The 14,792-nt window shown below is 37.9% G+C and overlaps 1 protein-coding gene across 3 annotated transcripts in view; it reads right to left on the reverse strand.

The window, feature by feature from the left end:
* Nucleotides 1–14,792, reverse strand: part of ABCC1 (ATP binding cassette subfamily C member 1 (ABCC1 blood group)) — an 872,430-nt gene that overhangs the window by 782,307 nt on the left and 75,331 nt on the right. For all 3 annotated transcript variants that reach the window (XM_069210194.1, XM_069210193.1, XM_069210195.1), the window contains exon 2: nt 145–321. In XM_069210194.1, coding sequence (XP_069066295.1) covers nt 145–321 — 177 coding nt within the window. The remainder of the gene's footprint in view (nt 1–144; nt 322–14,792) is intronic.

The following is a 14,792-nucleotide window of genomic DNA, read 5'->3' on the forward strand; positions in this document are numbered from 1 at the left end:
AAAGATTGCATCTTAAAATATATTGAGACTTACGGCAATTAAGTTTGCCTTAAATGTATGCTTACAGTACTTCCAGCCAGAAACAAACGTAAGGACATAGAAGCCCTAAATGTACACACAATAAAATAAAAGTTAATCACTTACCGTTTTGGCTTTGTTTAAAGGAGACATTCTAATGTAACCTTTGTCATGATGGTAGAGGTAAATGGCGTAGACTGGAAAACAAACCCAGAGGTAGACACAGGGGACCCACACAAGAGTAGTATTCTGAAAGCACTTGGTAAAATCTGGATTTTCCGTATACCAGGTTAAATTACTGTCCTGTAGAAATGAAAAAAAGTTTAATGTTAACACAATAGGTCTCAAAATCATTTAGGATAGTCTGAACCACACTTATGTTTATTTAACATTCTAGAATATGATGCAGTGAAAACTAGCAAATTAAAATTAATATTCTAATGAGTTTGTGTGCTTCAGTTCACATAGTGTTCCACATCAATTTTCACATGGTTTGGGAAAAAGATTTTCACACTGTGGTAGCCCATCACAACACATTTTAAAACCTTTGCTCTTCCCATCTATTTCAAGCCGGTACTGTTCAGTATACTTCTGCAGACTGACCCTTTACAGCACACACTGCTGCATCTCACTCTTGACTGCTCCTACACAGTTTGAAAGGCAAAGTTTGAGAAGTTACTGATCATACCCCGGCCTCCAGATTATGGAAGCAAATGTGGAACAGATAAGAACTAGATCCACAGCGGTGCAAGCCGGGGAAGGTCAGAGGTGAAGTAGCGGGCATCTACCCCCAACACACTAAAGGATGCAGCAGATATCGTTCCACGCCTTATTAGTACAGAATGCTCTGTTGTAGGGTGTGCTCAGGAGCAAATAGGAGCTGAAAGCAGAAGTAGCCTCAGTGGGTTGGTCCGATTGGTCAAATGAGGTCTGTAGTGACAGAGGAGAAGAGCACCAGCTATTTTCCTGCGATGTGCCTTCACACAAACGGTTTGTAGTGCAACAGAAAAGTCAATGCTTGAGACCCAGGCCAAGTGGAGTAGCTCTCATGCCATAAAGGAGTCTCTGTAACATGCTTGCGCTACTCATTCCTTCTTATATCACAGACTGCAGTTAGAATTGATAGTAAAATATTCCACAGATAAATAACACAGCGCTCTTTACAACTAAGAGTTTAACAGCTACATTAAATATTATTGCCTACTTGGGTAATTTGAGCTATTTCAAGACTGCATTAGGGATAGTAATGGCTATAGGAAATTATTTTCAATGGCATCAGGAAAGGCTGCTGGAAATTATTGATGGAAAACATGTATGCATATTCAAATCACAAAATGGTGTGCTAAAAATTAAACATGACTCTTAGAATGGTCTGATCATTTTTATATGGACATGTTTTCTAAATTCAACTGTATGGTCTAGAGACATTTTAGGGATTAAAGGAGAACCTCTAATTTTCCTTATGATTAACTGAAACTTTGGCATCTGCACATGTCTATTTTGCGGCTGGCCTATGGACTTGGTCAACTGCAACTTATCTGAATTGACAGGGAGGTAAAGCAATACTATTTTATTAAAATGACTTTTGGGGACAGGGCAGGGCAATGGAGGGTACAACATATTTTTTTCCAGGGCTCGTCACTGTTCATTTAATCTTTAGCCAAGGTAGCCCAACATGCTTACACGTGATGGTTGTTTCTTATAGCACTTATCACTGTTTAATCTTCCTCATGTCCCATAATTCGTATGAATAATGCTAACTTGCATTTCTTGAAGCCCAATTATGGGATTTATCATGCACTAAAATGTCAAATCAAATTTTGTTTCTGAATCAATATTTTTGATACTTCAACAGAAGACCTAGAACAGCTGCTATTTGTGTGGTGGCAGGTGACCTTCATGAATATTAAAAGCAAAGGTGAGGAAGAAGTACGCCCCTACTGAAATAGATACTGAAGAGCTAGCTGTTTGCACATTTGTGTGAACATCCATAAGCTAATGCTGGACAAAAGCTTAAGATTGTTCTCTGTACTGGCATTCTACAGATGTTCATGAGGAAGGATAAAAACATTGGGTCACCAATAGTCCTTCAGGCAGTGTCCACCAGACCTTTACAGAAGAATCCTGCCTGCTTTGACATAGTAAGAGAGAACACCGGAGATGGCAGGTCTTTGCTTTTCTTCTTAAAAACAATATCTTTCAGAACGTCCTTGGTCCAAGTAAAACCTTGGGTGCAACAAAAGGTTTGCTAAAATGAAAGGCCATAGAAACCTTCAGGATAATCTATGGGATGTGCTGTAGAATGTCAGGTAAAATTTTTTACTTTCTTTAACACTGAAAACATGCCTTCTCCCTGATTTCATGGCTACAGAGATTTACTTCACTGAAAAGTACTCAAAGTCTGTTTTAATTATGGGCTGAACAGGAAGGGAACATCTTAGAATTGTATTCAGCGCTAGATTCCTGTCAAATCAGAATGAGTGTCAGAGTTTGAGAGAGTTTTGAAGAGGTGACAAAAAACACAAGGACAGAATGTCTTTGGGCTCCTACGTCTCAAGATCAGTCATCCCAACCAAAATCAAAGCATGACAAAAGGTGGGCTGAGACAGATTCGGATGTGGTTTAGCTTTGAAAAACTGCAGGTTTACATCCCTGCAGCATACACAAAATCTTCCACATTTCAAGGAGTAGCATCTTAGTTAATGAAGTGCCATTTGTTGCTTTCAGGATTTGTCTGTTATTTTTAAGTGCTAACTCCAATTTCCCAAGAGCCAGGCAGTCATGTGAAAGAAGATTAGATCATGAAGTAGGATCTGCCCACCTTTCTTTAAACCATCCTATTCAGCTAACAAACACAAGCATAGCCCACTTAAAGTTACAATAAGTTAAGAACAAGTACTTTGAGTCCGAAAGTAGTGTGATCAGAATAATCAAGAGCTTGGCAGAATCATCATGAGCTGGCTCCGGGAAATGTTAGAAAGATTTACCAGAGAATGCATCAAAAATTCATCACTCGCAATTGCTGGTTAGTGGTGAACTGGCATTTGGAGTTGAGCACAGTATTCCTTTAGAAAAAGACAACCTTCAACTGACTGCCTGCCAGCTCAATCACAACAAGCAGTCTTTTGCTTGCAAAACTATTGCACTAAGTAGCTGCTGTTTCTAGGCTAATGTTCTATTTTGATCGAGATAGGAAGAACTCATTTCCAGGGCGATTAAACTTCTGATAACAGGCAGAGACATTTGATGGATCCCAGTGTACATGGTGAGTCTGTTGACCATTCAACTGAAGACAGCTGAATATTTTAGCACAATATGTTTTGGTTATATGTTTGTCTTCATCCACACTGACTGAGTACATATGTAGACAGGTACCCTAGATGAGCTGCAAACCTTCCAGGCAAGCATCTCTTGCTATGACAAAGTATTATCTGGTGTATGACAATGATAGTTGAAGTTAAGTGGCCTGCTGACCTTTGCGATGTAAATGTAGAACTGCTTGCTGATGTTCTAGACACCAAATTGCCCCAATATTCTTTGACTTGCTGCAGTTGTAGTTTAAGTTCTTCCCAAATAAGCTTTATGTAGAGGCAGAAGTGTTGAATCAATAGATAAAAGACACCATTTCCCCAAAACATGATTTATACTTTTACCATACTGATGGAAGGCTCCGATTCGAGTATTCTCTGTATATTTCCTGAAGGGAAGAAGAGAGAAGAGTATTCCATTGCATTTGTTGAGAAGTGCACCCAGAAATATCAATTTTGAGCTGTCTGTGGCGACTATTCTTTCAGAAACCAGCGCCTGCCATACCATAGGAAAAACATGCCTATTTTGCCTCCTGAAATGAGCTACAATGGGAGCCATGCATTTCTTGAAGGCTCAGCATGCCTATTTGAGGCGTAACAAAAGTACTTTGAAAGAATGATTTTACCCATAAATTTTTTTTTTTAAACTCAGTGCTTTTTTTGATCAATGTGCTTAAAGAAATGGGCAGAGATGACCCTGAGGTTCACTATGTTAGCAAACAAACATTTAAGACACATATTTAAATGTCTGAGGTCCAGGTTTGGCCACTATGATCTGGACTTAATTTCATGTGTGATTTTTGTACCTATCTTAAAGACCACCTAAAGCAGCATGCATACAAATCTCCTTCCCTTTCTTGGGTGGACATGGTTGCTTAATTTGGGTGACTTTAATGAACACTTTTCAGATTTATTCTAATTCCCATAGGGTTCTAAATTTCTACTGAGAAATTCACTTTTCCTCAGATAAATGAAGGGGGAAGGGCATACTCAGGTGCCAGATCTCACCATGCAGCAAGCTATTCTCTTTGGAGACTGATGATTTCACATCCCCCTTCCTCAATGTCCCCATCATCCTGAACCTATGTTAGCAACTCATTAGCACCTCAATACGCAAACTGTATAGGGTGGAACTCTTGAGGACATCAGGTGTACTTCGGTTAAAGTCTTAACTAATGGCATTTTCCTGTGCAAAACAAGGTAGTCTCTGCAGAGCTCCTGGTAGGCTATGAGGCAGGCTATGAAGGGACATTTTTCAGCACTTTTCTTTTTTACCAGACACAAAGACAAATCCTTCACTAATGAGGTTATCAAAGATGCAGACGTTACTGTCACTTAAGTTACGACATGGCACTAAGCAACTATGATCTTGTCATCCTAAGTTTGGAGCTTTCAATCCTTTTATTTCCATCCTAAATTTCCTTCACATACTTCCAGTTTCCATAATTTTGCCTGTTGTATTGAGTGCACTTTGATCTGGCTTCCTCAAAGAAAAAGCCCACTAAAGGCAAAAATAAGGTGCCTATGTCGCAGTGTGACATTAAATATTCTTATGGCACATAATTAGGATCCAAAGAAGAAATAGTGTCACAATAAGGAGCATTAAACATATTTTCTCTAGGTCACATATGGAACAAGCCTTAAAAAGAAGTTTCTATTCTTTTACAGAAATTTGCTCATCCCATTCAGAGTCGGCACTGAACACTGTAAAAGTTATATGTTAATTTTTGATTGTACTACAGGCCAAAAGCTTTAGTCGAAATACACAGGTAGAGTTGCATGACTGGATCATGGCTTGGCTAATATGCGTATCCAAATTATGTTGAAGTACTACAGATATTACGCTGCTCAGATGTATGCTGAGGTGGTTGATATCAGAATTCAAAAGTCAGACAAGGAGGACTGATTCAAGCATATGAACCTATAAAAAAATCCAATGCTGGAGAAGAATGATTTGTAAAAGCAAAGCCCAAGACAGGATACCATATCTGGTATGTACAGTGTAACGTGGCAACCATCAGTGAATATGCTGTTAGGGAGAAGCAGGTACTGAACAGCGTTACAACCTATGAAAATAAAGACGCCAAGGATAGAATGATCACGCTAACAGCACTGATCGTTCAAAAGTACACAAGAACTTAACAGGCATGACAACTTCAGTTTTGCTTCATCACTTTCTTTGAGGAGATGTCAAGGACTGAATGAGTCAGTGAAGCACTCCTTTTTCCAACGCTAATCCTATTTTGTTTTGTCGAGGAGAACCTTTAAGAGAACAATTTCCATGCATTTGTTCATCTTTTCTGTTAATAGTGGTTCATCTACTGGTATGACCCACATTCAACAATAGTAACTTGTTCCAGTCATTAGTATTTTCTAAATATCCAGCAGTTTCTAACAAAGTAAACTGTGGAAGAAATATACCCATACAGATTCAAGTTTTTTTTTTTTTTCCCAGACCAAGCAGTGACTTTGCTCGTGGGATTTGTTATGGTGCAAACAAGAAAACTCTTTAGGAGTCCTGCACAGACCGATTATATATTGGGGTACGGGAGTCTAGGGCTAATATGGATATTAGCAATTTTCTCTATGGAGATTAAAGGCCAAAACTGTGCTGTGGCACAGTTTGAAGGATAAGGCATTTGGTCTCCATTCCTATCGCTAACAAAATGCTGTGGCCCTCAACTTCATAGTCAAAGTGTGAAAACGAGCAACAGAGAAAGGATTTATAGTCGATTGCCTGGATGTATTTAGACCTCATTAACGTTTTGAAATATGTAAATCCTATGTAAGCCTTCTGCTGTGGTTGTTATAGCAACATGTACTTTATAGCACCTCAAAATAGTGCTCCAAAGGTGAGTCCATTCTGCTAGGTTTTTTGTAAATGACAAACTAGCAGGAGTTTGGAATTTAATAAAATATCTACTTGTCCATGGGGTAGGCTGCTTCTTAAATGTACTTGCCTGTAGAAAAAAAAAAATCTACTTGCCCCTTTGGTGCCATGTAGTGTGGCGATCAATTATGGCAGCTATCTCATTATGTAAGAGCTCTAATGATAGCCTCTCTGATTATGCCATGGCTACTATTATAGTAGGGCTTGAATACTTGCAATTTCAATCCCTACTATAGCAATATTCTTATTTTGCTACCTTTTCTCAGATCTACATACTGGGGCTGGAGAATACAGTGAACAATAGTTCCAGGGCTGGAATGCCCTTGATTAGTCCAACCTGCTAACTTGCATGTTTTAAGGATTTTCACCAGCTCTTCCCTAATCTTTTCCCATAATGAGGAAGGTTGGAAATTTACTCCAGACAATGGCAGAAGTAGAAGTTCTTCCAGGGATGGGAAATAAGTGGTTGGAATTTCACATGAGCAAATCAATACATGCATATTTGCTTGTGCTAAAATATAGTTCACAAACATTTTCTAGGAGTACGAATTCCTGGTGTACCTCTGTAAGTTCTTGTGAATTAATTGAAGTCACTAATTCAAAGACATATACCATGGGTGCATTTTGTGACTTTTTATAAGAATTGGGTCCCTAATTAGGTCTGGCATTAAAGACATTTTATTTTTATTAAACTTCTATTTCGCTGTATGTATCAGCTGGCTTTACTGTGAGTGATCACATTCTGCTCTTCCACAAGAAGCATATTGGCACACAAAGTAGTTTTGTTCAGTGCCAGGAACTACTGCGGCAATCAGTGGTGTAATGAAACTGATGCCCCCCTGTGAAGAATATTGAGCCCCCCCCCCTCCAGACTCCCTCAGGGCAGGTGCTGTGCTGAGGGGCGTGGGCTGTATGGGGGCTGCAGGACCTTTGTTATGCCACTGATGGCAATGTGTGCTTTTTGAGACCAAAAACATTTCATCAGTGTTTGTTAAAACGGTGAGGGCCTGGCAGCACCCACAAGAATAAAGTGTTACAAAAGCCATGTCAAAACAAGACAAGCATTAACAAAACCAAAAGACTCACAAAAAATGTTGGCTTTGCCAGTGCTTGTTTATTTCATGCTTTCCATAACCTTGTTAAAAATGGTTACACCGATTTTTCATTAGGAATATTTTTGGGAAATACTAGCATGGATCAATACATTTTACTAAATGATGCTTCAAAGAAATAGTACCTAAAATTAAATAGTGAAACTTTTTTTTCCTACTTTAATTTTTTCCTGAACATTATATTTTGAAAGCAAAGAATCGTCACTCTTGCTCACAAGCTTCTGAGAACATTTGCATCAAATCAGAGAGCATTTTGGGGGCATTATACTTAACCTCATATTGTTAAACTTTACAAACGTGTACACTTTTTTTTTTACTGGAAACAATTGTCAATTAGTGCAGTGTGACCTTAAAACGTTTATTTACAGCGCTCATCCTAATAATGAAGGCTTTTAATTAATGAACCATAAATACAAGTTCGAACAGCATTAACAAACGGACACACATTACCTCAACTGCAGACAGTTCCCTTCTCTGTAAACTGGCAGTCAAAGGGTTTGTGCTGCAGAGGATTGGGCCTACTTGACCCAAGGACAAAATAAACATGAAAACTTGTCCCCAAAAAATATGTCCAGTGCGTTGGGCAATAGGAATCCCACATCCCTGAACTAGATAGGTGTTGTGTGAAAGGGATGATGAAGGTGCACCTTCTGATGATTTAATTTGAATACTAATCACTTAACATATGTTACCCAGAAGTGGGGGCACGACCAAGAAGAAACCGAAACCTTCCAGGAACCAAGCCTGGGTCAGATTAGCCTAAGCCTCACTAAATGCAAACTATGATATGTGAAAGGAAGCCGTGAGATTATTGCCAGATACTCCTCCAGAGTCTATAAATAACCAAGGTAATTCATTTGAGCTAATTAGGATTTTCAGATTATCTACAATTTTTATTGACCAGCACTGGTGAAAATATCAATCCTACTTACCGGCCTGAGTCATACTGGAATTTAAGGTGTGGATCTAAACTCTGAGCGGTAAGTTCAACTGGATATCTCCCCCACCTGATTATTCTTGCAGCAATTTTAAACTAAGTGGTGTCGTCCATTTTTTTGCCTTATTTACGCTCTTATCACACTTACAACATTATTTTTCTTCTCTCTTAGGAACTATGTTGAAGACAGACAAACAATTTGAGTTAAAATTATGTATCACACTTAGGCTAAAGGATGACCAAGAATTAACTTCTGTTGATGCTGGACAAACGGGTGGGGAAAAAAAAACTACCTAAACATGAATCCATCAAAAAATGAGGGAGGAGTTGTTGGAAATTCAGCTTCTCTCGACTTGGAACGTGTCTGAACTGATTCACTGGATAGGTCTCAAAACAGTTTAATAGGTGACAACTATGTATACATTCAGAACTCACCTCGAGACTACTATAAATAAAGCTGTTCTTCTCTTCCATGCCTTAAAGGAGGTTTCATTAAACATCAGAAGGTTTGCTGGTCAGACCGATATTAGACAATGCAAATTTAAAAAAATCCACAGAGGTCTTCCTTCTTAGTAGGTGGTGTCAGCAGCTCCAGATCGCGACTACATGGATAGATACATAACCAATCATTCTACTTTTATTACACCAGTACGCTGTAGTGCACAGTAGTTTTGCTTAAATACAAACAAACCTTTCCTGGCAGTGAATTCCATATTCTGACTGAACCGCTCAACATAAGAGAGCGAGGACTCAAATCAGTCTCTTAAACCAAGGCCTGTATGGCCACAATTGGCTAAACTCGGTCCAAATGCTTAGTAGAACATTCTAAAATGCATACATCATATGCAGTTTATTAAAAACAGCAAAGGGTACAAGCTTGAGCATAATGGGAATTTGAAAAAAATTGACTTTGAAATCGTGCGATCTAAGACATTAACTGGAAACTGAAAATGTTTGGCACTTGGAAAATGTTGACAAGTTTGGACGAATGCTAACCTTGACCTTATGGTACATAAAAGTGTGTTGAAAGGACGACATGAAATTTGTAAAGTGTGTATGATCCTGGAAACGGATAAGTGTTCTATTGGAAACAATTATGTAGAATGGGACAGCATCCATTTGCCTCTAGAGTCTAATTAAGGAACACAGCAAGAGGGCCATGCTCTATATGTAAATCAGGGTTGGAGAATGACTGGAATGAGACCTGAACTAGCAGAACCCCTTTGTTGTTGGAGAATTACTTAAGCCTATTGTCCAAATTGACTAAATTGAATTGGGTAGTCTAGGTTGTACCCTTGACTTGCATCACTTAAACACAAGTTCTCAGTTATACACGACTGGTAACATAACCCAACATAGCCACTTATTGTTTCACAACACTAAGTTAATTAAAAAAAAATTAAAAACACTAACAGATTCCGGACTACCTGGATGATTTAATCTGCTTTCTAGTTATCCTAAAAATAAAAAAATAAAAAAGACACAATCAAGTAAGCAAGGTACACAATACCAAGAGCTGGATGAGAGAAAATTCTGACTTTCTATAACTGGTGATAAGGAAAGGCTAAAATGATATCCAGATGTACAACACAGAACTTTAATATGATGGTGGTTTGTTCCTCGAACAGACAAAAAAACTGAGTCACAACCACGTTTGGCCTCCCTGACAGAACCACAAACCACAAAATGAGGCATCTCCATTTCAACACCACACCAGAACGCTGCACTTTCACACAACCCATCGATCCCCAAGAATATAGAACACCCTGCAAGCAGCAATAACTTCTACATGTCCCCAAAGGTAAAGTTAGTACTTTTCCCTCCATATACAAGCAACCAATTTACTTACAAAGTAAAACACTGTAACGTATGTCAAGCTATACTAACATGTGAAATACAAGAACCATACCTGCTATTTACAATGAATAAAAATAAGTTAAAAGTGAAACGGGGAGAAATACCCATCTGAGGGTGTCAATGCAGAACAAACAGCATAAGCAAACGTCAAAAAGAGACTTTTCATTAAACACCTTTGAGCGCTGGTGAAGTCCAATGAACACTAATTTCTCCCAAGGAGGCATGTAACGATTCAAAATATTGGTTTTGCATTTCACTATAGAACCGAACGGCGACACACCAAAGCCAACTACAAATTCCTTTCAGTCTATAATCATGATATGTACAGAAGCAGTAGCCTCGTAAATTCAAAATTAATAATCATGTTACTATTATTGTTGCCAATTGCACAGTAACCTCAAAAACTGGAAACCATCGGTCTTAAAAATAGGTAATTATCTTTCAGTTCACTGCAAGACAAAGCCAAATCACCTGTAAGAGACTGGAAGCGTCCAAAGTCAGGTAAAGCTGCGTTAATTAATGAGAGCTCAAGATGACCTACTCTTATTTTAGAACTTCACTCATTAACTCCGCTAGAGGATACTTCTTCGCCTTGTTTTGTGCAATTTATCCCATTTCACCACTGCCTAAAATGATGCTGCATAACCTGGATAATGAGCTGCCCCATGATAACGGGTGGAGGGTAGATTCCAAACGTGAGCGGTCTTGGGAGTCAGTTTATGGCTGGCCACATCTGCAAGTAAATAACACCCTGTGATTTATACATATTTGTCACGGACAGTATTTCTTCAAGAAATGTGGTTAAGAAAAGCGCCCAAAACAGGTGGAGGTCAGCATATACCAACATGCGAGTGGAAAGAATTAAGGAAATGTCATGGAGCAAACATACATCAAAACAAGCAAACGAGCCAGGCCTCAAACAAGAACTTAAAATAACATTTACCTAAAGACTGACAGAGAATGTGTGCAAGGCTGTTTCATTTTGGGGATAGGTTAACAATGGCGGTTAGGGTGATTTCAAGAATTGGCCAGCGTACTTTTCTTAAAGTCCTAGAACGTTTGAATCTTACAATGATAAAAAGAGCCCCCACACAGCTCAGGTAATCTTGATAATATTCTTTCTTCATCTGTTATTAACTACAAATCAATCCAAACCTATTCCAATAACATGGTTGGATCATTTAAGCGTTACATTTATCCTTAAGACCTTAAAAACCCATGACATACAGGGCAGTTAGCCACCTACAAATTATAAGCATGTATTGCCGAAAGAACATGAGGACTAAATTGCAGTGTAGAAAGTAAATTATTGCAGAAACAAATCTCTACTGAGCTATCAACAACAGGTGCACTTGGAAAAGAAATCCACTATGCTGCATGCATTCTGTAAGGAACTACCAACTCACAGGAAGCTTTAAGACTTGTTAGTATTTTTATACAGCTGTACAACAAACCTGTATAAGCAGGAAAATCATTGGTACACCAAACATTTGCAACCACATAAAATCTCAGAACGCATTACATTGTTTCCAGATCAACTCATGCTACATTTTGTTTCCATGATTTTTTTTCTCCTGCCACTCAATGTAGAAGGTAAATGGAAACCTTATGCATTTAAGTTTTGTCATTTAACAATTTACTATGGCACTTAAGTGTTTCCATAGCTTTTATCACCAATAATTTAGACCTCCGAAAACCTGTAGATAAGGGGGACGGAGTGTTAGTTTCCAGAAGTGCGCAATAAATAATCTGGCTGCCAATAGCATGTGTGTCATTAGTTTCCCTTGCGGGTTTCAGGTGGGGTATGGTTATCGTCCTCCACGACTGCCTTATATCATTCATGGCCAAGAGGTGTAACACTAATGGTGGCAATTACATTTTTGATATGTATTAGGTGCTCCAAAATTAAAGATTTTTGTGCACGAATAACCTATCACTTTTGGTATTACATACCTTTTACTCACATTCATTCCAGCAGAAATCTGAGGAGCTAAACACTGATTTTGTTTTCACTGGAGTGAAGTGTCAGCTCATTATTACTTTGTGTGAGTTTCCTTGGAACAGAGTGCAAATAGATGATTCAGAGACTCTTTCCTAGAAGATATGACAGTTCTCTAATGTGATTTCTTTGCAAACCTCTCCATGTTTTTATGCACTTGTATAGGGACGGTGCAGGTAAGCTATTTACGGTATTGAAACTTAGGTTAATTTTTTTACTTCTTTGAAGAATATTTCAACTGATGTCCAGTCTTTGCTGGGCTTCGCTTTGCGTAGCAGAGGTTTATTTTTTACTTCTTTGAAGAATATTTCAACGGATGTCAATTCTTTGCTTGGTTTTGCTTTGCTCAGAAGAGAAACTGGATTAATCTTAAAATTATCGAGTGGAGCTAGGTTGAATGCTTGAACACAAGAGTCTCCACTTTGTGTTTTGCTACTGCCAAAAAATTTCCCTTAGTACTTGTTCAAGTTTTTCCCTGGCCTTTTTGAGACCACTAAACGTTGCAGCAGAGCGTTTTTTGTGTGTTATTTCTAGCGTTTTTATTTCCTGTTAGAGATTTAACGTTTTTTCTTTACTACATGTTATAAAATGTAATGTTTTTTCAATCATTTGTCCCCAAATAACTGTTTTTGCATTATTTCCTTCATGCCCTTCTTCACTCTTTAGATTTTACCATGTGAATTGCTCTACAGCTGGTACACAAAGAAAAAACATTTTAGGTGCAGTTCAGTTGTTGGCTCCGAAAACCTCGGGTTCTCAAAGAACCTACAAACACTGTATATCCCCATGATCCGAAGAGTCTAGCGGATGTAAAGGTGTGTGCTGCTTTTATGAATCAGCCATTGCGTTAGAAATAGTTATAGATAAAAATATGGTCACAAATGGCTGTTTTTCCTACTTAAGCTTTTCAAGTTTACGGATTTACACCTTCACAGAAGTCCATCATAAAATCAAATTAACCAGTAAATACAATATAATTCATCCATACTTAAAAAATAAGAACTTCTAAAAATATATTTAGGAAGCTCTTAAAAATGTTAATTTATAACTAACATGTTCACGTGAAGGAGATAAAATGAATTTGATTAAAAAAACTTGCTTCTAGTTACATTAACTAAAATGTAATGGGTTTAAACATTTTTCTAGGTTATGTAATAACTGGGAAAATGAAACATGTATGGTTCAAATTTTGTATAACCACATGATATTCACATAGAAATGGATTATTACTCTAAACTACCCATTTTCCTATATACGTTATTCAAGTGAGACCGTTTCTTTACTGGGATGAATTCTAGGACGTAGATTAATTCGAAGAATATTTACTTCATAAATTTTCAACAAATGAAAGAAGTGTCTTTTCCCCAATGAGCTATAAAATGTATAAAACACACCAGCATGAGCCAAGGATTTGCTGCCCATTTGTTAAAGATGACATGTATTCTTTAAATCATGGGACAAGGTTTTGCTAATATAGGTGTACACGTCTCATCTAAAGATTCTCATCACCTACAAACTAAAAGTGTGCGGTTTTTCCTTCCTTACGAAAGCAATTATATTTGCTTTAAAAATATTTATTTTAAGAACGTGGTAATGCTGACAAAATTCACTTTAGGCCAACTGCAGGTAAGTCTAAAATAACATTATATGCATACATCAACATGTGCAAGGGATAGGAACCCAGGTTTGGAGGAAAATGTTTTATTTGAAGGAACTAGGATGGAAGGTCACCCTGCACCAGGTTTAAGAAAGTATAGCCATTAGCAATTTAAAAACATTTTGAGGACTTCGCAGTGCAGATGTGTTTGGAGAAGGAAGACAGAAGGGGGAAAAAACAGTCTGCCATATCTACCGTTTAAAAACAACATTTGTAAATTAAAAAAATCGTAAAGTGGCAATTTTATAAAAAAACATAGCTTTTAGCTCTAAAATCAAATTGTTGCTGGGTAATTAGGCCTTTCTCAAATACAAAGTCGTGTAGATGAGCCAGGATGTTCCTTGAACAGATCTTTCCAGAGAAATCGTGTCTTTAGTTACTCAGGAGTAAACAACTATTTTTTAAGAGGTGGCATTACAATACTCCCAGTCCAGAATTTGGGAATTTAGCAAGTTTTAAATCAGAAACAAAATAGGGGGGTTACAAATGTTCCCGAAATTTATTGAATTAGCTTTCAACACCTATTCTGGTACTTGGTCTGGACCCACTGCGCCTGACAATGCTGCTTTATGTATATAATTCACCATTTGCTCACAAGAATGGGGATCAATTACCATGGTAGGATGATTTAGAAGTGATACAGAGGTAACTGGAATTTTTCTTCTGTCACTGGATTCTCAGCATAAAACTTACTGATATAATCAACTCAATTTTGAGATGGAACGGAAGCAACTGTAGTTGTGGTCCTTGACCTGAAGTGTAGTGCAACTGATCACCAAACCTTACAAGTACTTTTTTCTAACGCCGTTTGGTGTAGACCGAACCAATTTCAATTGCATCCTTTCTGTTTTTATTAAAAAGTGATGTCTCCTTTGTTTTTTTCCCCTAAAGCTTGTATTTCTTTATTTTGAATTTCAGAATACTGCGAGAACTGAATTCTTGTCCACATATTTTTCTCCCGTGATAAAGCAGCACCAAAATTCACTTTCATATTAGGTTTTCCTGTTTTTTTGG

Source organism: Pleurodeles waltl, chromosome 10 (assembly GCF_031143425.1).
Source record: "Pleurodeles waltl isolate 20211129_DDA chromosome 10, aPleWal1.hap1.20221129, whole genome shotgun sequence".
Lineage (NCBI taxonomy): Eukaryota > Metazoa > Chordata > Amphibia > Caudata > Salamandridae > Pleurodeles > Pleurodeles waltl.